General features: G+C 54.7%; 1 protein-coding gene across 1 annotated transcript; it reads right to left on the bottom strand.

Annotated features, from left to right (window-relative positions):
• Positions 1-34: 34 nt before the first annotated feature.
• On the bottom strand, positions 35-10,482 carry INPP5J (inositol polyphosphate-5-phosphatase J). The gene is made up of 13 exons (XM_013008343.2): positions 10,374-10,482; positions 7,589-8,724; positions 7,166-7,279; positions 6,927-7,035; positions 6,704-6,820; positions 6,276-6,451; positions 5,515-5,626; positions 5,210-5,319; positions 4,911-5,094; positions 1,848-1,985; positions 1,657-1,734; positions 1,412-1,516; positions 35-817 (listed from the first exon to the last, which is right to left on the bottom strand). The coding sequence occupies exons 1-13, from the start codon at positions 10,479-10,481 to the stop codon at positions 356-358; spliced, it is 2,949 nt and encodes a 982-aa protein (XP_012863797.1). The 5' UTR covers position 10,482; the 3' UTR covers positions 35-355.
• Positions 10,483-22,036: the final 11,554 nt, after the last annotated feature.

Here is a 22,036-nt window from a genome sequence, read left to right as displayed (position 1 = left end):
GACGCACCCAGCGGAGAAGTCAGCAAAGAGCCCATAAGCAGGAGAATTTAATTCCTAAGGAGAACACCCAGAACAGGGCCGTCTACCACAGTCTCCTGCCTCCCACCCCTGACCCCCATCCCAGATTGGGGGCGGGGCGGGGGGCAGGGCAGGGCTTTGCTGACTGTCACTGTTGAGATGATAAAGGAGCCGAGTTTGGGGGACCCCAGTTGACAACCCCCTGTGTGCGGATTCAGCAGGAGCAGCAGCGGGAGGGAGGCAGGCAGGTTTGTGGAAAATTGGGGCAGAGCAGGCAGGTAAGTCCCCACTTGCCTCCTCAGGGCCCCAGGCCCCCCTCCTCCATCCCCTGCCGGCCCTAGGGGCTGGGGGACAGGCTGTTGGGAGCAGAGGCCTCCAGGTCACAGCCCCAAGAGCGGCTGCCTCCACCGCCACCGCCTCCAGGGTCCACGGTCTCCAGGCGCAAAGCAGGTAGCAGGCCCAGGCTTTGAGGCACAGCTGGTGGGAAGACCCAGGGCCCAGGCAGCCTGGAGGGTCCCTCCTCACTACTGCCCCTATCAGGAGCCACTCGGGATAGACGGCGGTTCTGAGGTGATGGGCTGCGGCTGGCACCTCTGCGTTCTTGGGAGGATGGGCGCAGGGCGAGGCTAGGGAAGCGGGACAGGCCTGGGCTGCGGCTGCGGTGCCGCTTGGACTTTCCAGGGCTGGGGCTGCGGGACTTGGGGGCAAGCAGCTCCATGGTGCTGTCGTCTTCGTCCTCTGAGCTGGCCCCCGAACTGTCTGTGGTGCTGCTGGCCACCTCCGAGGTAGGCAGTGAGATCTAGGGGAGGGCGGGGACCATGGTTACGGGGGGGGGGGTACCTCCACCCTCAACCAGCTTCAAGGCCTCTTAGACTCCTCCCACTCTATGCTCTGTGTTGTAAATCCTAACCTCGAAACCCTGCCGGTAAATCCTAACCCCGAAGCCCTGCCAGTGGTTGTAAACCCATTTGAGAATGGGCTGTGTTTTATTACTTTCGAGAGGCAGGATTCCTGGGGGTGGGGGGTGGGGTGGAGCCCGGCTCGTTTTAAGAGATATAAAGGGATTATTGTACAAGGGAGCCTGCAGAGATGGGAGAGAAAGATACCAGGCCACAGGAAGGGCTCCCAGGAGCAGACGCTCAGAAGTGACCAGGCCCTTACTCCAGAGCTCAGAGATGGGGAAGTCTTTCCCTAGGGCTGGCCCCCTGGATTTGGATGGCCAGGCCCCTAAACTGTGCTAAAGTAAACTTCTGTTGGTCAAGCCACATGTTTGCGGCATCTCTGTTACGGGGGCACTACACAACTAAGACACACGCCTCCCACCCTCCCCTTGGCCGGCCCAGGAATGTGACCAGGGTCTCTGGGCATCCCGAACCCCACCTGTCCTCCTTACCTGGAAGGGCTCAGTGACACCAATCAGGATGCTGTGGTTGTGGCTGTAATAGCCCAGGATGAAGTCTCCATGGCCCTTGGGCAGTGAGTCCTCACTGAATGTTACCTGGTGGGCCCAGGACATTGACCCAGGTCAAGGTCAGAGAGGCAGCCTCAGCCCCTGCCCCACCATACCCTCCCCCCCATCACCCAAGTCCAGGTCTGAGTCCCTAAAAGCAATCTGGATCCCCTCAGTCCTCTAAGTACCTGGTAGACATGGCCGTCCATGTCCTCGTGTTTGGCCCACACGTAAGCCACGTAGTCCTTACAGTGGTGGAACCCCACCTGGAATGAGAGGATTGGAGGTTGTGACCCTTATTGCCGACCTCTGGGTGTGGCATCCAAGTCTGAACCCCACGGTGGTGCCCCATCCTGCTGATCACCCCTGCCCTTCTCACCCGGTACAAGCCGATCCAGTCCCAGGAGCTTCGGGCGAACACCGTTTCCACGCGGTACCTGACCACAGCCTGCTCCGGTCGCACCCACTCATCTGCCACCTCCAACCGCACCAGGGGCACGTCGTCCCTGAAGGCAAACTGCCCAGGCAAGGTGGGAGCAGGGGCAACATCAGGAACAGCCCATGGACTAAGGGCTTTGGTTCTTGGATTTGGCATGGGGCAAATGAGACGAAGGGCCTTTGAGCCCCTGGTAAATCGAGGCAGACCAAGTCTGGGATGAATGCCAGGCTTCCTGCCCACCGCCTCTCTAGGAAGTCCAAAAAGAGCTTTGGCTCTGGCTCTGCCTCTGACAGGCTGTGTGGTCTGGGAGAACTGCTCAACCTCTCTGAACCTGCACGCTCTTAAGGACTTTTGGGGTGTTCTATAGAGTCAATGAGATACCATCTGTGAAGCATCTCCCAAAGTTTCTAGAACATAGTAACTCAACTCACTGCCATTAATCAATTCTGACTCACAGCGGCCCTACAGAACAGGGTTGAACTACTCCTGTGGGTTTTCCGGGACTGTAACTCTTTATGGGAGCAGAAAGCCCCATCTGTCTCTCATTACGTCTGAGATAAATGGAAAGAATGCAGTAGGCCCCCCATAAAGGATTTGTCGGCATGGGAGGCAGATAAAGTCCCATGATGCACTGGGTATTCTGGAATAGGTGAGGTAAGAGCCCTAGACAGTTCATTTCCATGGAAGTCCCCAGCCATCCTGAGACTCAGCCCCGCCTTGTGTACTAAGGCGCCATTCGCTATTGTGTAATCATTTTAGGAGGACAGGCGATAACCATGAGCATTCTCTCCCCAAGGCCAGTCAAGGCTGACCAGAGGGCCCCTGTGTGGATGGGGTTGGCCAGGGTGGCCATGCGCAGGGTCCTGGCTCCACCTCTGTCCCCAAGGGAAGGGCTCAGGGGGTGCCAGACTCAGGCCTTTGTCTGCTCTGTTGATCTGGGCTCCGGTTTTCTTCCTTGTTTCCTCAGCTTCCACTAGCACATCCTCTCCCTACGCCCAGGGCAGGGCCTTCCGAAACCGGTGCAGGATTGCCCTTGCCCTGGGAGCGTGTTCTCTCACGGGAGAAAGAGGGGGTTTCTACTCCTGTGAAGAGTCACAGGCTCAGAAACGCAGAGGGGGCAGTCTGGCCTGGGCTATAGGGTCACTGTGAGCCAGCATTCACTTGATAGCCATCAGGTTTTTCTCTTTGTTGTTTTTTTAAGGTCTGTTCTGTTGCTTGAACAAAGAAGTTAATCAGTGAGTTTCTGTCCCCCTTACCAATAAAATGAGGAGCTGAATAAGGAGCATCTAAGCATTCTAAGACGTCTAACTGCAAAGTCAGCAGTTCAAAACCGCCAGTTGCTCCAAGAGAGAAAGATGAGCCTTTCTACTCCCATGAAAGTTTCAGTCTCAGAAACCCACAGGGTAGTTTTGCCCTGTCCCACAGGGTCGCTATGATTTGGAATCAGCTCCATGATGGCCATGAGTGAGTGGGGGGCGGGGGGGCCCTACTGCAGCATTCAAAGGAAGAACAAGCATACAGTGCCCTGCACAGGGCTCAGCAAGTGGTAGGTGCTTAAAGGTGATATTTCTCAAGGCCACAGGACAAGGAGGGAAGGACAGGGTGGGGTGCCCAAAAGGAGTGGCTCCCAAAACCAGGTTCCTGATTGGGGGGGTTAAACTTCATGCCCAAGCCCTTTACCAAAGGTCACAGGAGACCAGGTGTGGGCATATTTTCCTTGCCTGCAGAGAACCCAGGTCAGCATTCCATGGAGAGACCATGTGACCAAGTACCAGGAGAGAACGCTCTTGCCCACAGGACTCCTCCTTATCAGATCAAGAAAAGCAAAGAGTCCAGAGTGGGGTTTCAGGGCTGCCCAGATGGGGTCTGCTCCATTTTGCCAGGGGCCTCGGGGTGATCTCCCAGGTCTTGCTCCGACATTCTATGATTCCATCCTAAATCCAGGGTGAAAGTATAATAACTAGTTCGAGTTCATAGCTACATTTTAAGGACATATCTTTACTCCTCTCTACATCGCTCTTGAAAAAACAAACCAAAAAACCCCCACCGGTGGCTATGAAGTCATTCTGATCCAGAGCGACCAAATCGGGCAGAGGAGAACTATCTGCATAGGGTTTCCAAGACTGCACATTTTAACAAAACGGACGGTCACGTCTTCCAGCTGGTCAGGTCACACCGTTAGGCTGCCAGTTAGCAGTCAAGTGCTTAACCACGGCACCACCGGGGATCTTCCATCCTTCTTATCATGCATGGTATAGGATACGTACTTAATAAGTAATGGAGGAATGCGGGCTACTTGGGATTTGAATAGATCTTCTGGTCTCAGTGGTTTTATTACCTATGTGAATTATAACATAAGATGCCCCAAATCTCTTTGATGTCGTTATCCTTAGGTGCTGTGCAGTCTGTTCAGATGCATAGAGGACTCGTTTGACAGAGCTGGACTGCCTCACAGCGCAGAGCCCTGCAGGTGGTGTCCAAACCCACCTGCTGCTTAGCAGGAGAAAGCTGAAACTGCCTGTCCTGTCAAGATTTACAAAGCCTCAGAAACCCTACCTGGGAGCACTAGGAGGCAGAATCAACTTCATGGCAGTGGCTTAGATATATATATTTACAGGGTTTTCTGAGCTGTAATCTTTATGAGAACAGATCACAGACCTTCCTCCTGCAAAGTGGCTGGGTGGGTTCAAACGACCAACCTTCTAGTTAGCAGCCACATGGACCACCAGGCCTATGGGCTCAGAAATCAGATTGGCCTGGGTTCAAGCCCTAACTCTTTCTCCTGCTAGCTGTATAACCCTGGAAAAACGATGTCGTGACTCTGAGCCTCAGTTTCCTCATATGGAAGTGGGGATCATCCCCCCTTCCCTACCAACCACCACCACCCCACCATCCCATCCCCACGCTACTACGTGAATGGATGCTGCAAGGGTTTAGTAGTGGACAGGGGATGCTGAGTTAGACCTGAGTCTATCAGGAGGGGTGGGTGAAGCCAGAACTCACCTGCAGTACAAACTGGGCAGCCACAGGCTTGTGGTCACTAACTGTGTATTCCATGTGGCTGCGGTAGCTGTGTTGGGACACCTGAAGTCGGTGACTCTCCCGTCCTGAGGGGCTGGGACCCCCACCAGGAGCCTTGACCTTCCACAGGATACGGTCTGTCCAGGCTGGCTTCCGCTTCTTGGCACTGCAGTGAGCGAGGACAGACTGAGTTTCAGGGTGAAGACGCAGCCCAAGCCTGGCTTCTTGTGCCTCCTCCCGAGTCTCCTTCTCCAAAGACCACAGCCCACAACTGAGCTCACCTGGTATCATATTTGTTGGTACCCACATCAAACTTGAAAGTGGGCGCAAAGTTGAGGGGGCCCTCCTGGAAGCCCTTCAGGATGGGCCAGGTGTTCTTGGCCATATTGAGCTGTGAGGGTCCAGGAGGAAAGAAGTGGGCAGGGGCCTTAGCAGACCCCTCTCTAATTCCCTGAGCCCAACTTCTGGTGGTGGCATAGGGCAGGTGAAGGCAAGGTCTGTACAGGCATGTTCTAGGTGTGCTATGTAAGCTTAGGGATGGGGGGATCTGGGGGTGCGGAGGGGGCGAGGGGGTGGGATCCCACACCTGGTCTTTCTCCCAAAGCTGGTGGAGTTGGTTGCTGTCGATGGCGAACTTGACAAAGTGTAGGTCATAGCTCTCGATGCGGAAGTTCAAGTCTCCAAACCAGAACACCAGGCTGTTGGGTGGGGGTGCATGAAATGAAGAGTGCACGCGCGTTCCTGGACCCCTTCCAATCCCAAACAGCACCGAGGGGTGGGGGGAGCTCTAGGGGCAGGGCTTCCTGGTGTTGCTGTGGGTGGGTGAGGTGCTTCAGAACCTCCATTCTTTCCAACTTTGGCACAGGTGGAGGGTCTAGAAGAGGATTTGGCCTGCCTCTCACTGAGGGACCCTGGTGGTGTTGTGGTTACACGTTGGGTTGTGAACTGCAACGTTGGTAGTTCAAAACCAGCAGCTCCGTGGGAGGAAGACTGGCCTTTCTACTTCCTTAACCAGTTACAGTGTCAGAAACCCACAGGTGGTCACTATGAGTCAGCATCAACTGGATGGCAAAGAGTTTGGCTTGCTTTTTGGTCTCAACAAGCCTTGGCCCTTTCCTCAGGAAAGTTCCTCCTTTACAGGACTTGGCACTTGCCATCAAACTCTTACCTACATTCTTATTCCTAGAAGTAGTCTGGAGGGTCATCCCCCCACTCCCCACCACAAACCTCACCAGGGGGCTGGTGATTACAGGGTTCCTTGCGCACAAATTTGCAGAGCCGACCTGGAGGCCCCGCCCATCGATCACAAGCTCCGCCCATCCCATTTGGCCCCGCCCCCGCCCATACTCGTGGTCTAGAATGCCTTGCGCGCCGGGCCCCTGGAACTGCTGGAGGTTCAGGATGGTCTGGAAGTTATCCTTGCGCTGCTCCGCCTTGTCCATGTGCGCCGGCAGGTGACAGTTGAGGAAGCAGAGCATGTGCCCAAAGACGGCCAGGCGCACGCTCACTCCGCCCTTGTTGCCCTGGGGACGAGGCAGGTGGGGCGGGGGAGTAAGGGCGGGCACCTTGTGGGCCCGGAGAGGGACGGCGCCCAGGGGACGGGCGGCACCGTGACCCCAGACCGGGGACAGAAAGGGCGGGGCCTAAGGGGACTGGAGATGGGTGGGCCAAGAGGTGGAGTCTGGAGGGTGGAGGGTGGAGGGCAAAGGGTCAGGGTCTCCTCGGGCCCCCTTTCTGGCGGGGCGGAGGGACGCCCGCGGGGCTCGAGCGCTCACCCAGTAGCCGCCCAGGCCGGTGCGCGTGCAGTCGGTCTGCACGTCCCGCAGGAAGGGCAGGTGGTAGTATTTGGAGAACAGCAGCAGGATCACGCCCTGCATTCGCACAGTGGTCACCTGCAGCGGGAGGCGACAGCGGCTCGGGAGCAGGACTCGGTGCCCACGGCCCGCGGCCTTCCCCGGGGAGTCGGGACTCGGCAGGTCCGGGGTCTGGGGGCGTTACCAGCACGAAGTTGAAGGGCCCCAGAGCGTCCATGAAGAGCTCGCTCCACTGATCCGTGAAGAGCGCGTCCTTGAGCCGCTTGTTGATCATGGAATTCACTTCCTGCAGCCTGGGAGGCAGGATGGGGTGTGCTTCGGGTCGGGGGGTGGGGGGGCCGCCTAGAAACGTCTCACCTGTGCGAGAATTTGAAGGGTCCGAGAGACCCAGGGAGGGGGGGTCTACATGCCCTGCCCCCTCACCCTATAGCGATCATATCGGCGCCGTTGCTGTCACCGCCGCCGCCCAAGTGGAGGAGGGATGTGACATCGTCGGGGGGCATGGCAGTGCCCACGTTCCACGTGACCACAGTGATCCTGGGGGCGGGGGCACAAGAGGGGTTACTGCTGGGCACTATATTCGCCCTCAACCCCTCTCCCACAGGGCTCTCTTGGAGAAAAGAAACTTAGAAGTGGGTGTAAGCTCTCAGAACAGCACTGGAAGTCCTCCCCATTACCACCCTTTCTAGACTGTTCCTGGAGATCTTGTCTTAAAGGGTCCCAGAGGGGCCTGGCACGCCCAAGAACTCCCCACAGGGTGGCAAAACAGGCAGAGTTGTCCTGAGAAGGTCTAGCCCCAGAGCCCAGATCCCCCCAGAAGCCTTTCTTGGGAGAGGGGCCTCTCACCTGAAACCGGGGTCGCTCTTGCAGGTAGGCTGTGCCGACCAAGAAGAGGGCGAGGAGGTGGCTGTAGGAGGGGATGTAGTGGCCGGGGCTGAGCTTTCTTGACGCTGAAAGCTGGGGCTCAGGTGCCCGCCAGGCCCTATACCTTGGGGGCTAGGCTTGGGGAGGGCCACTTCAGGGACATGGGGCACACAAGGGGAGCGGCTTGGGGAGCGGCTGGGAGAGCGAGGTGGTTTGGGCAGAGGTGGGGGTACTGTCTGGGCTGAAGAGCCTCCGGGTCGGAAGGTGGGAGACAGCAGTCCTGGGGAGCGGGTACCAGGCTCCGGAGGGCTATGGGCCACATCCAGGGCCAGGGTCTGGGGGGGCCGAGGCAGGACAGGTTCCTCAGTGCTGTTGTGGGGGGCTTCAGGCCGGGCTCGGAAAGAGGGGGAGAGCCGGGGGTCAGAAGGGGCTGGGACTGGGGCTGGGGTGCACACAGGCAGGGATGCCTGAGCCGGAGGTTGGAGACACCCCTCAGCTGAGGGGAAAGGTCTGGGTGCTGGGCTGTCCCTCTGTCTAGCAGATGTCCATTCCCCAGAGGCTGGGGCTGATGTCACAGAGGTCAAAGCCGGCGCTTGTTCCTGAGAGGGTGACAGAATTGGACTAGGCACTGGGGAGGGGCTGGAGAGGGGCCGTGAGAGCTGTCCATCAGAAGCTTGGGCCAGGTTCAAGCCTGAGGCAGCTAGTACTGGCTTAAGTCCCTTGGAGATGGGTGGCACCTGCTCCTGGTTCCTGAGAGCCGAAGCCAGACTGGGCGCCAGGATGGCTGGGGGAGACCTGGGTCCAATTGAGGCAGACATCACCAGCTGCCCCAGGGAGCTCGGAGTCCGAGCTGAGCCGGAGGTCACTGCCGGAGGCTTTGGGCCAGCTGAGGCGGATATCACCAGCTGGCCCACAGATGTTGGAGCCAGGCTGGAACTGTGGTGGGCAGGAGATGTTTTCTGTCCCCCAGGGGTAGAGAGTGGGGCCGGAGTCAGCCGGGAATCCTCCGTGGAAGGTGACATTGCTGCTTGTGGTCCCCTGGGTGGGAGAGCCAGCCTTGGTTCCAAGGGCACGGGGGCTGCCTTCTCCTTCACCGGAAGCGGAAAACTTGGGTCCACCTTGCAGAGGAGAAGTCAGAGACTCAGGCTGACTCGGACCACTGGGGGTGGGGTGGGTGGGGGGGTGGCCTCCAACTTCGGTAGAGACCTAAGCAGAGCCCATCTGGCTAATGAAGAGACACATCTTTCAAAGGAAGTTCGTCCTGTTGGCTCACCTCAATCCATTCTGCTTCCGTTCGCTCTTGTCTCAGAGGAGAGAGGTCACAGAACCTCGTCCCTTCTCTCAAGTCTGAAACCATTTTCACACAGATGGGGGGAACATACAGCAGATGGGAAGCCTGAACCTATGGCCTCTCCTTCCCTTCCTGGCCACCAGCACCTACTTCCTGCCCACCCAGGGATGGAAGGTGGCTGGTGCCAGATAGCCTGTACAGCCTCCCCACCACCCCCCATCCCTGTTGCTTCTCAGCGGAGGGCTACAGACCTGACACCACCCCCCTGCCGCCCATCCTGGACACACTGGGTCCAGCCTGCTAAATTCCCCTCCCAGTCCCCAAGGGGCCCAGGAACCCTTGGCGCCCCCCATCCACCACCCCCTCCCCCCAAAACCCCTCCTTGTCCCACTGCCCTCCTGCCCTCCTCACCCAAAACCCAGGGCTCTGCGGTGGGCAAGCGCCTGGAGCTGAGACTGGCCCTGTAGACTCCAAGCCCGGCTTCTACGAGCCCTCAGGCAAGGACTTGTACACCTAGGGCTTCTGTTCCCGCCCCCCCTCGCCCCCTCATGTTCCAGGGCGTCTGGTCTCACAGTCTGCGGTTATGAGCCCCATGTTTACTGGGATACCGCTGAATCCCACGGACTAGTCCGTCCCATTCTGAGCAAGTCCAGGTTTCTAAGTTGGTGCTGGCATCAGACCTCTTTGTGCCCCAAGTTTTGTCCTCTTATGCCCCCCCACCACCTGTGAGGACAGGCAAGCAAGTGTCCCCTTGCTACCCAGCAGGTGTGGGGGGAGCATCAAGGGTCCTGCAAGGATCTTTCTTTCCCTGCCCCTCATCTCCTATTCCCGATTCCCCTTCACTCTGGGGACAGGATGAAGCTCCTTTGCCAGTGGGGGCGGAAGACAGTCTTCTCCCCAGAGCAACCCCGTCCTGCCTCTGGAGACACAGTTCTGTCTGCTTCCCATCCTGTGCCCTTCTCAGTTCAGGGAATCAAAAACTCTGCCTCCACCTGGCTTGCCAAACTTGGCTCTTCAAGGCAGCATTTAGGGTACCCTCCTTGGTTCCAAGTGTCCCACTATGCAAGCCTCCCCACTGGCACCACCACCACACCACCTCCGGCACTAGCAACTTAGACATCCCAGATGTCACAGCTTTAGTGTGCAGGGACAAGCCTCCTCATTTTGCATGGGCTCAGAGAGAACAAGCAACTTGGCCAAGGTCACACAGCAAATCTGGTGTACAACTGGGTCCCCTGCTGCCCAGTCCAGAGGCTCTCCGGAGGGCTCCTGGATTTGACTCGCGCTGTCTTTCACTGGACATTCTGTCACTACCCTCCCATCCCCCAAGTCATCCACTTTGCCCAATCCCTAATCAGTGGGCTGAGGAGAGTGCCAGCCTTTTAGCCAGGGGCACCAGGGTGCCCGCAGTGAGGGGAGGGTGTTGGGGGCCCCCCAGGGATTGGAAGAGGGGAACCTAGGTTTTCAGGGTCCTACCTTAGAAGGTGCTCTTGTTTGGGAAGCCCCATGGGGCACAGGCAGAGAGCCCAAGCCAGCAGGGGGCCCTGGCCTCCTGCTGCCACTGCTGCTGCTCTGGCCCTCCATGTCTGCAGCCCCCAGCAGCCCGGCTCCCTCAGCTCAGCTCCAGCTCTCTGCTCCCGGGAACCAGTGATGTCATCAGCCTCTTCAACCTGCTGAGAATTTAAAGGCACAGGAGCCTACTTCCTAACCTGGAGGTGGCCAGCGCAAAGTGGCCTCTCTCCCCCTCCCCGCCGGGAACCCTTCAAAGAGACTACTGTGGCTAGAACAGCCATTGGGTGAGATGTACACATGAGCCGGGCCCAGGTCCCCACTGGCAGCATGGAAGAGAGCATCCATCTGCCCCGACCCTCCTGCCGTCCTCAGGCCAGCCTTTGCCCCTGGAAGGGCATTCACACACCTGAGTGTGAGGTGGAGACAGGTGGCTCAGAGGTCAGCACCCTCCCTCGGGCCTCAGGGACACCCGAGTCCCTGCCCAGGATCCTGTGACCTTCCTGACTTGCTGCCAGATCAGGGCTTGCCCTGGCCCCCACCCTTGCCCCATTTTCAAGGCTTGGTGCCTCTATCTCCCCGCTCCTGCTCAACTCACCCTCTCGCCCCACCCTGCCCCCCTGCCCCCGCCACTGCCTGGCTCTGTCCCTCCCATCCTAGACCCAGACATTCAGTCTCTAGCCATCGAAGCCCTTTCTCAACCCAAGCACCAGCCTCTTGTCTTCGGCAGATCCCTCGTTGTCCTTGGATTCCCCCAACCAGGCCTGTCCCAGCCCAGCTCTCACTAGCTTCGGCCCAGAGAGACTTGCTCAAGGTCACCCAGTGAGTCTCTGTGAGGAAAGGGAGTTCCCATAGGGACCCAAGCCAGTTGAGGTTCCTGGAGGAAAGGAACTAGGGTGCAGAAGGCTCAGTAGTAGGGGAGCAGACTGGCAGGTGGGTCAGAAATAAGCCTGGGAGCCTCTCTAGTCAGGATGGAGTGTAGGAACTGGTCCCCAATGGGCCTAGGGGAGTGATTGAACAACAAGTGGGAAGAATGACTGGGAGACTCAAGGGTCAGACTTAGCTAGGGACCCTCTGTTCCTCTCCCACTTCCATTTCTACCTGCTCTGCAGTTCCTCCAGGATGGCTGGATTTCTTAGGCGTGATTCCACCTGGTGTAGGCAGAAAAATGCCCCAGGTTTTGTGCCCAAGGCTTCCCAGGGCCCAGCATCTTTATGAGTGATCCTTGAAGGTGATGTGGACTCTCCTCTGCAGATGCGCTTCTCCCCTCTGCTGTACTGTCTCTAGGTCTAGTTTGGTGTCGGGGTAAACAATGAACTGGGAACCAAAAGCCTTCCCACAAGAGAATGAGAAGGCTCCCTGTTCCCATAAAGATTCACAGGCTAGGTAGGGTCACAGTTGAGCCCTGCTGGTGTACCTACCCTGTTTTCCCGAAAGTAAGACATCCCCTGAAAATAAGACCTGCTTACAGTTTTGCCTCTCGCTGAAATATAAGGCATCCCCCTGAAAATAAGACCTCCCAGAAAATAAGGCCCCCCAAAGCTACTATAACTCTGGACCGTAATGGTGTGAGCACCGCCGCGCAGCTCACTATTGGCTGCAGCGCAGCTGGAGCAGACAGGAAGTGCAAGGTCTCATTTAATAGAACAATAAACAATAAATGTGTACTGTATTCTTCTTCATGGAAAAATAAGACATCCCCTGAAAATAAGACCTAGCACGGCTTTGGGAGCAAAAATTAATATAAGACACTGTCTTATTTTCGGGGAAACAGGGTACCAGCCTTCCCACAAGAGAAAAAGAAGGCTCCCTGTTCCCATAAAGATTCACAGGCTAGGTAGGGTCACAGTTGAGGCCTGCTGGCATAGGGGGTTACCTGTTGGGCTGTAATCTACAAGGTCAGCAGTTCAAAACCACTAGCCACTCCGAGGGAGAAAGAGGAGGCTCTCTAGTCTTGTAAAGAGTAACAGTCTCAGAAACCCAGGGGCAGTTCTCCCTGGGCTGTCGGGTGGGCAGGAGTGGGAGTGGACTCGGTGGCAGTGAGGGCATCGGTTCCTTGTGAGTTGGAAGTGGCTTGATGGCATTGGGGTTGGGAATGGAGATGTTTTGGGTGGTGGGGGACAGGGGAGAGGCGACTGTGGTGATGATGACAATGGACGTGGTGGCCTGAATGATGGTGGGAGGTGATAGTGAGGGCACAGAGTGGTACATTCAGAAGCATGGAGGTGGCCAAGGGGACAGTCAAAGCCGAGGTGGAGGTGGTAAAGGTGGTCCAATGGACATATGTCCGCGTGGGTTCGTACCCCACTCCTTATGAGTTAGTTAATGGTGCCAGCCTGGCCGATAATCACATGTGGGGCTAATTGAAAGGCGGAGGGATAAATGGGGGGTGAGCCTCGCCTTTCTAGTTCTCCGGTCTCTTGCTTTGTGATGGTCGCACCAGGGTGCAGCTGCCTTAGCAGTTCCCTGCTTCAGCTTGCAAGATTGACTTCCTGCAAGACATCCCCAAGGAGAAGCCACATGGACCTATCCCGATGCAGCCCTGGGTGCCGGAGCAGCCGTGTGGAGACCCCTGCCAGCGCTGAGATGCTTACACATTCACTGACTCAGCTTTCCCCCTGCAGTCGGCATCGCTGCCTCTGTTTTGTGAGGTGGAGGACTTTGTGGACTGGTGTTGGGTTAATGAGTTAATGTTGGACTTGTAGGCTTGGGCAGCATTGGGTTGGGATGTTTTCATGATGCACACTTCTTTTACATAAAACTCTCTTATTTTGTTGCTGTGGATTTGTTTCTCTAAAGTACCTAGACTAATACAGGTGGTAACGCTGGTGTGAGTAATGGCGACAGCGGAGGGCGTGGAGGTGATTGTGGTGGAAGTAACCACCCAAGCACAGCTTAGCGTGAGGATGGGGGTGACAGAACGAAAGCTGGTGTCATAGTGGGGGCAGTCACATGCTGGGGGAGCAGAGGTGGGAAGAAGAGTTCGCAGGGGTGTTATGCTGATAGGAGAGAAAATGGTGGGGGGCGGGTTGGCGTGGAGGTGGTGATGGTGGTGAGGGAGGAGGTGAGAGCGGACCTAGTGGGTCTGCTGAGGCCACTGGAAAAAGAAAGGAACCATGGGACTCCCCGTGCTCAGCCTTCTGGCTCCCCCAGAGGACCCAGCTTCTGATGCAATCCTGAAGTGGGCGGAGACCAGATCTAGGTCCTTGGGCCTAGGCCTAAGGACCAATTGGGGCATGGGTGGAGACTCAGCATTCTTTGAACCACAGGCAAATGCCAGACAAAAGAGCATGCAAATGAGCCCCTCTGCCTGAGCCAGTGGGCTGACCCAGGGTTCTCCACCTGGCAGGACTTCTTTCTGGTCCTGCTACCTTGGGCAAGTGGCTCCGAAGTAAAGAGACCCTCCCTAGGTCGTCTCATGGAGGCCCAAGTCAGATCATGCCAGTGAGCTGCAGAGCCCAGAGCCTGGCACAGGCCAGCTCTCCACCCAGGCGGCTGCTCCTCAGTGTCCACCTCATTGTCCCCATGATCATTGGCTTCCATGTGTCCATTTGATGGGTGCTGAAACTGAGGCCTGGTGGGGGGAGGGGGGATTGCCGGCTTGAAGGCGAAAGGAAGGAGCTATGAGAGTGGCTGCAGGCCCTGGCAGGAAAAGGAGGTGGGGGTGCAGGGGGTGGACCCCTGCTGAGAAGGGATGGGTGAGAGCTATATTTGGGCTCCTGGTGTGATGACTAAGGAGGTTGATAACAGGCTCTGGGGCTCAGGGCGGCAGGCCGGGGGCAGCTGCCAGGGCGAGCCGCCCCCCTGGAGACGGCTGGTTCTTCCCCTCTCCCTGCACGCTGGGAGTCACACTCTGGGCATGTGAGCTGGGAGTCACACTCTGGGCATGTGAGCCCAGGCAGGGACAGGTACCATTCTTCCAAGCCTCCCCAGGGAAACTCTCAGGGCCAGGTTGTTTGGGGACAGGAGGAGAGGGAGCTGACATGCTCAGTTGTGTTGGTAATAAGACCCTCCATCTACTGAGTCCCAGGAATCACACCGCCAATAAGGGACAGGACGAGACATTTCTTAGGAAGGGAGTAGACGACTCTCCCTTATGCCAAAGAGGTGACCCTTGAACCCTCTCTGAAGATGCCCAGTGGGAAGGAGGACAGGCATCCAAGAAGCAGAGGGAACAGCAGGGGCAGAGCAATGGCCTATGGGAGGGCCTGACTGTGAAGGGATGTCCAATTTGGACACGTGCCTAGCCACTTGGCCCAGAGTGAGTGCAGCGTGAATGCGGAAGGGCACCTTTCTCCTTCCTCATGTCTCCTCCTCTTCCTGGCCCACTCCCCCAGGGCACCAAGGGTCTTCTCCCTCCTTCTCCTCATAGCTTCCCTGACCCAGGCCCAGTTCTAGGTGTGTGTGTGTGTGTGTGATGCAGTACGAGCCCCATCTTGGAAATGTCTTGAGGTCTAGAGGGTGATACAGGGTATTGAGGGACGGGGAGCTTCCTGGAGAGGAGGTGTGCAGGGCAGAGAGGAGCACTCCTCTGAAGCCTTCCCTCAAGTGCCATGCATGTTGTCTCTGGCCCCTCATTCCTACCCTCTGGGGCAGGCAGCCTCCTCACTCTGCTTCTGCCTTGAAGTGGGCTCTGGAGGAGGAAGGACTTTCCCAAGGTCACACATCTGTGGCCCCCGTCAGGCACCCCTCCTTCCTCCCTCTCCCCAGCTCCCCCTCCCCCCAGGCAGCCTGGCACCCACTGTCAGCTGCTCCAAAGTGAAGGACTATTTTTATTCTGGTGCGAGGGGATCTCGGGCAGCAGAGCCATGTAGGTTAGAAGGTTTTAGGACACCCAGCCTCTGCAGGAGGTTTGCTGTAGGGACCAGACAGTGGGCAAGGCTCTCCTGGGCCTCTCTTATCTTGTAGGCAGACCTCCCCAGTACTCCAGAAACTCCTTTACTGGGAGTCAGAACAAAGTAGGGAGCCAGGCTGACCCTTAGTCCTGGCCCTGATCTTAGATTAGAATTGAGCTCTGTTATGAATTGAATTTATGCTCCCTTCCCCCGCCCCCAAATAATAAAAGCCCTGGTGGCATCATGAGGTTATGAATTAGGTTGCTAATCACAAGGTCAGCCCTTTGAAACCACCAGCTGTTCCTTTGGAGAAAAATGAGGCTTTCTGCTGTCAAGGTCTCCAGTCTCGAAAATCCACGGAGCCAGGCTGCTCTCCTGTGAGCTGGAAACAGTTGGCTGGCAGTGAGTTTTGAGGGCCACCCTGCCCTCAAAGGGGTGTCATAAACCCTAGCCTTTCGGCGCTTTAGGATGGGTTGTCTCTGTGATGCTCATGGGGCGGGTCAGTGCAGGGGGTTTTGGAGGTCGTGGAGCTATAAAGGAGATTGAAGAAGCATCAGTGAGCAGAGGACAGTTGGGCTAAGAGATGCCAAGGCACAGGGAGGTCTCTAGCGGGAAGCAGACGTTGAAGCGACAAGACCTTCCCCCCAGAACGGAGAGAAAACGTCTTCCCTACAGCTGGTGTTCTGAATTCCGACGTTCTCTCTCAGCTCTGAGGAAATAAATGTGTGTCTTTGTGGTAGTTACATAATCTAGTGTCAATTTGAGGATTAAATTGTAGGGGTGGAATCTAGGCTATTGATCAGGAGATGGCCCATGAGATCTCTGTGTGGGCATGGCCTTCCCCTAAGGATTCTGGGAATTGGTGAATTTTCCTCCTTGGAGGGGGGAGACGCTCTCTGCCACTCCCTGGGAGACATTGCAGCTGACAAGACACATGGAACTACCCTGGTGCCCTGAGCCACACAAGCCACACGGATGCAACCAGACCTCTGAAGCCGGAGAAGCCACAGAGAGACCCCTGCCAGCACTGAGATGCTTACAACGCCACTGGACCCAAAGACTTTCTACCCACTGGCCTGTGATCATCCTGCATTTGGCTTCATTGCATGTGTTTCATGAGTCTGAAGAGGACTTTGTAGATTGGTATCGGACATAAGGGCTAATATCAGACTTATGGCCTTGGACTGGACTGGGTCCGGATGTTTTCTTAATGTACAATTGCTCTTGTAGATAAACCTCTTCCTTGTACACATATGTGTGTCCATGGATTTGTTTCTCTAGTCTACCCAGACTAACACAGGCTTCAAGCCATCCATCCACTTGTAGTATTTCTGTGATGGCAGCCCTAGAGAGCTAGGACAAGTGCTGCTTGTGGTATTGCCTCTGCCTCCATTTCAGCTCTATACTAAGCCCTGATCCTAACCTGAGATGGAGCCCTAGTCACAGGCTGAGCTCTAATCCCAGTCTAGATCAACTCTTAAAACACTTTTCCCCCCTTTATTTATTTTGACAACTCCTGATTTCAGACTAGGCTTGGACTCCTAGTTTGGAATGAGCTTCAACTCTGGTTATTAACTAAGCCCTGACTTCGCTGAGCCCTACTTTTTGGCATCAACTGAGTCCTGAGCCTACGCTGAGCCCTGACCTCAGCTTGAGACATGACCCTGGCCACAACTGAGTCCTGAGCCCATACACAGAGTGAATCCTGGATCTGGATCTCATAAACAAGAGGGTCTTCTCCCACCAGAGTCAGCTTTCCAGACCGCTACTTATGACCAAGGCTGAGCCTTGGTCCTCGTCACACACTGAGCCTCAAGCCTAATCCTTGACCAAGCCTTACTCCAGCCCCCGACTCTATTCCAGACCTGACCTTTGGCTACGAGCTGATCGGGATCCTGCTTGAGCTGATTCCGTCTCAGACCCCAGCCTAACCTGAGGAAGGTTGTTGGCTTAGATGACAAGTTGCCATATAAGAGACATCAATCACAAACAGAGACCTGTCCTGGGAAATCCTGGGCCCGTCATGGCTGCTGATGCCATAAAGTTCCCGGTACTGGAATGGCCAGTGTCTCCACCGCTGCCTGCCTGGTCAAAGCCCCAGAAGCCCAGCTGTGGCCCCTGTAGCCCACAGAGTCCGGGTTAATGCAATGAGAGTGGTTTGGTGGCAACTATCCAGTAAACGGCATGGGCCTGTAGTGGACTGGGGTTTGGCTCTGCCAGCGGAAAAACCGCAGGCTCCACGGGGCCTCTGGCTTTAGCCCTCTTGGGTCCTTAATGGAGCGGGGAGTGCAGTAGAGGGAACCAGTGGGATCTGTCCCATTGTCTTTGTAAACAGAATATATAATGTGCGCGTAGGTAACACATGCTAAGTATAGAAAATACAGAAAAACACTTAATGGAGGGGGATTAAAAACAAACAAACCCCAAACCCTATGATTTTATGACCCTGGCCAGGTTGTTTCCTTTTAATTTTCTATCTTAAAGCAAAAGAAAACAATACACCATTACTGTCCAGTTGATTCTGACTCAGACTCTGTCCCCAGAATAGCCTCATGGGGTTCCTAAGGCCCTGGGGTGCAACGGTCATGCGTTAGGCTGCAATCCATGTGGTTGGCAGCTCAAAACCACCAGCCTGGGCCTTCTACTCCCGTCAACAGTTAGAGTCCTGGAATCCCACAGGGGTCGCTATGAGTCAGCATCGACTCGATGGCTGTGAGTTTGGCTGGTTTGGAAGTCTTTACAAACGCAGACGTCACAGTTTTCTTCCATGGAAGGCCTGGTGGGTCCAAACACCAACCACCAACGAGCAGCTAAGCCCTTGACCAAGACACCACCAGGGACCCGTCTGTGTCTTTATAAAAACACCAGTCTCACTGCCACTGTGTCAATGCTGCCTCCCAGCGACCCCCTGTGGGTTTCTGAGACTCTAACTTGTGGGGGTATGGGTTCCCCACACTCGAACGGGTCCTCGGGAGTGACTTTGCGATGGTGGAAAATAAGCTGGGGGCTCCTTCTCCCAATGTCAACTCCAAGAAAGTGAATGTATTTTCCAATGGGTTTATCTAATGGGGCTTACAGGTCTTTCAAAAGGCATGCACCTTAGATGCCCCTGAGCCCTCCCCGGGGAGCAATCTGTGATCAGTATGAGAAAGAGGTTTTAGAAAAGAGTTTGCTACATTTTAAGATGGGTTAGGCCACAGCACCTGATTGCTCTTTTTTTTAAATTTATTTTTAATGAATGCATTTATTTTTGATTGCTTTCATCTACAGGTAACCTTCAAGCATGGTGCAGTAGCCGGACACAAGGATGAGTCATCTTTTATGGTAGCTCCTTTAAGACAGTTCCTTTGGGGGGGTGGGGGGTGGGGGGGGGTGGGGTGTTATTGGAAGGCGCTGTTCAGTCATGAGAATGCACATGAAGATTTACTGAGCGTTCATAACCCCGAGGGGCGTCCCCCACTGGAGTCAGCTCTCCAGACCCCTGAACTGTGAGCACAGAGGCTCTAGATGCATTACATTCTCATCCAGTCCCTCAGGGTACCACAGTAACTCTTTACTGAAGTAGAAAGCTCGGACTTTCTCCTGAGGAGCCGTTAGTGGCTTTGAACTGCCAGTCATACGGATTGCAGCCCAATGGATCACCGCTATACCGCCAGGGCTCCCCGTGTATATTTAGAGATAGGGACTTAATAAAAATCTGTTGCCCACACCACTCCCCCACCCCCCATCCCAGGCGACAATCACGTCCACTGCAACCTATCTCCTCCTTAACAGGAAGTGGAGTATGAGGCTCACTGCCCTCAGCTTGAAGAGTGGATCCGTTGGGTCATGGACTAGTGCAATATAAAGAGATTTGCTAAGTGCTTTGGGGAAACACAGCTTGTTTCTCTCTCTTGAGGAGGCGTCTGAGTTACCGAGTATTGCAGAAATACCACAAAGGGATGACTTTGGCAAAGAGAAATGTTTTCTCTCATCAAGGAAGAGGCTAGCAGTCTGAGCTCTGAGTGCTGGATTTTGCTCTCTGATGGCTCTGGAGGAAGGTCCTTGTTTCCTTTCAACACCTGTGGGCCTGGCGTGCCTTAGAAATTTCCAGGTGTCTTGGCATTAATCTTCTCCAGGGTCTAGGAGATTCTCAGCACAAGGGCTCCCGGCTCCACGCTTGACTCTTCTTTCTCAGTGGTAGTCAGGGTCTTCCTTCTCTGGTCATTTCTCTCTCTTTTTACCTCTTGTAAAATAAAAGGCGATGCAGGTCACAACCCAGGGAGTCTGCATACATCAGAACTGTGACCCGAGTCAGGGTGTTGCAACACGCTCGGAGCCCCTGACAACTGGTTGACTGACCGCATCATGAGAGGCGATGACATCATTACCTAGCAACCAAACCACGAAGGATCATGGCCCAGCCAAGGAGAGCCATCTTTTTGGGGAAACAGAAAAGGTGACCTCTCTGCCCATTAGCTCGGAATGAAAAAGTCTATCGCTCTGGTAAGAGCAGCAGAACGGGAACCTGCCTAAGGAGAAGCTGCCACCGTAGAAAGCAGGATCCATGGAGGGAAAGGTTTCGTGGCTTCATCATCACGATCGAGCCACACCGGAAGTGGACTGATTTGGGTCGACAGATTCTCTTTATTGTTTAAACTCGTTGAAGCAGCGGATTCTGTGACTCTCAGCCCAGAGCATCCCATCCCTCTTTTTAGTGCAGTATGTGTGAACATTCCCCCATGTGATTCAACACCACGCTACTTCCTTTTAAACCACTGCATCATTTCCCCTTACATCATTCATTCAACCCACTGGTGACCCCTGGGCTAAGGCGTACCCTCCAACATTTTCAAGCTCTCTGGAAAGCTGCTATCGCAACTGTAGTATGTGCTGCCACCTCGCGGGGTTGTGTGTAACTGCGTGCAATCTGGAGAAATGGGCCGCATCCCCACTAGGGAAATACGTGTCCCACATAATTATATCAAAATCCACATTCCCACACACACACAAAAATGTTTCCCTTGATGTCAGCATGCGCCCCATGATTGAAAACACAGGGTATCAAGAAAAAAACTCAAAAGCCAAAAGTCATTTGGTCCGGAAAGTGTCCCCTGCTGTGACGTGCTTCTGTAGTAGCTACAGCTTTTGTTTTTGAAATCATGACAAACAGCGTTTCCAGAAACAACCCCAACGCCACAAGTACACATCTCTCTGATTACATTGGGACAGATGCTGTGGTGTGGAAATTTGGGGCCCAACAAAGTTTTATTTTATTTTTTTTCAGGGTTTTGATTTATTGAGGCAAATTATCCTTCAGAAAGCTTAGCTGAATTCCCACGTCCACAGCAGTAAACAGTGTTAGACTTACCTCCAGTGTCAACAGTCTAAGCAGGACTAATTGCCTTTACAGGGTTCTCCTGTACTCTCCTATTTCTAGAATTGTTGTTGGTAGCGGCCATTGACTTGGCTCCGACCCACAGTGACCTTATGCAGAAGGAGGAGAACAGCCCCTGGCACGGTGTCATGACCGCTGGTGTGTTTCAGTCCATTGTTGCAGCTGCTGTGACAATCCGTCTCTAAAGGTCTCCCTTGTGCCCTCTGTTTTTGGAAACATGATGTACTTTTCTAGCAACTGGTCTTTCCTGATGACGTGTCTAAAGTAAGCAAGGCAGCGTCTCACCATCCTCACTTCTAAGGAACATTCTGGTTCCATTTCTTCTAGGACTGATTTGTTTGTTCTTTGGCACTCTACACCAGACCCAGTCATCGTTGCCAACCCCACAGTTTGCATGCGGCACCACTTCTTCGGGCTTCCTTTCTCATTCTCCGGCTTCCACACGCATAAAAGGCAATTGAAAGGGCTCCGGCTTCGGTCAGAACACAGGTATTAAATAGCCGCGCAATGTCTGTGATTCTTATTCCGCCTTATTTTTCAATTAATTTCATCGAGGTGTAAGTTACATGCTGCGTAAGCCTGCTGTTTTTATATTTTTACATTCAAGCAGGCGGGTAGCCGAGAACAGGCTGGGCTTCTTGTTGAGCTGACTTATCTCTTAGGCACAATCACCTCCGAGTCTGGCCCGTAATACTTGTAGGGGCCCAGGAAATGGCTTAGATTTGAATGTCTTTTACTCTCAGAAGTAAAAGTCCTATGTTCATGTTAATGAATTCAGGCAACCCCCAGGTTGCCAATGTCTGGCTTACATACAACCCATTGCTAAGAGTCAGCCCCCCATCTAGCCTACGACAGGCAATCCCTGGATCATGAATGAGTTCTATTCTTTCCTTTCTTTAGGTCTAATTTTCACATAAATAGGAATAGCTAGGTACAGTTCACATATAACTTTATGTATTAAATATTTGTCTTAGTATATAGTATACCTGCCAATGCACAAAAAAACATTGTAGAAACACTTCCAGATATAAGCAATCACCTTCAACATAATAATACAATACTACTATTACGACTGCTGCTAAGGTTTTGGTGCACACATCACCAAATGTCTGTGATTATGGACCAACGTAGGTACCACGTCAGGTATAATTTGGGGGGCTGGATGCTGCCACAGGGATCCTGTTGTTTGTTGGAGCGGCACAGCCCGGGGACACAGACCTATTGTGTGGCAGGAACTTCCAGGCAGGCCGCCGTGAGGCTGAACTGGATTTCGTGACCACATCCCCCACGGATTGCCACCTGCAGACCTGGTCCAGGTGAGAGGCACGGCAAAGACCTCCGGCACCGCAGCAAAACAGGTGTGACTACCCAACCCCAAATCAAAGCTCACTGCCACTGAGTCGACTCTGATTCATAAT

Source organism: Echinops telfairi, unplaced genomic scaffold (genome assembly GCF_000313985.2).
Source record: "Echinops telfairi isolate 266 unplaced genomic scaffold, ASM31398v2 ScPeMD7_29;HRSCAF=101, whole genome shotgun sequence".
NCBI classification, from domain to species: Eukaryota; Metazoa; Chordata; class Mammalia; order Afrosoricida; family Tenrecidae; genus Echinops; species Echinops telfairi.
Note: the sequence above shows the minus strand (reverse complement) of the source record. Positions and strands in the feature narration are given on the sequence as shown.

Excerpts from the sequence above, each read along its gene's own strand:
- INPP5J (XM_013008343.2), bottom strand. The coding sequence starts at position 10,481 with ATGGAGGGCCAGAGCAGCAGCAGTGGCAGCAGGAGGCCAGGGCCCCCT. Across the intron at positions 6,452-6,703 it reads CCGGCCTGGGCGGCTACTGG|GGCAACAAGGGCGGAGTGAG; the intron begins GTGAGCGCTCGA and ends CCTCGTCCCCAG. Across the intron at positions 1,735-1,847 it reads ACTGGATCGGCTTGTACCGG|GTGGGGTTCCACCACTGTAA; the intron begins GTGAGAAGGGCA and ends CTCTCATTCCAG.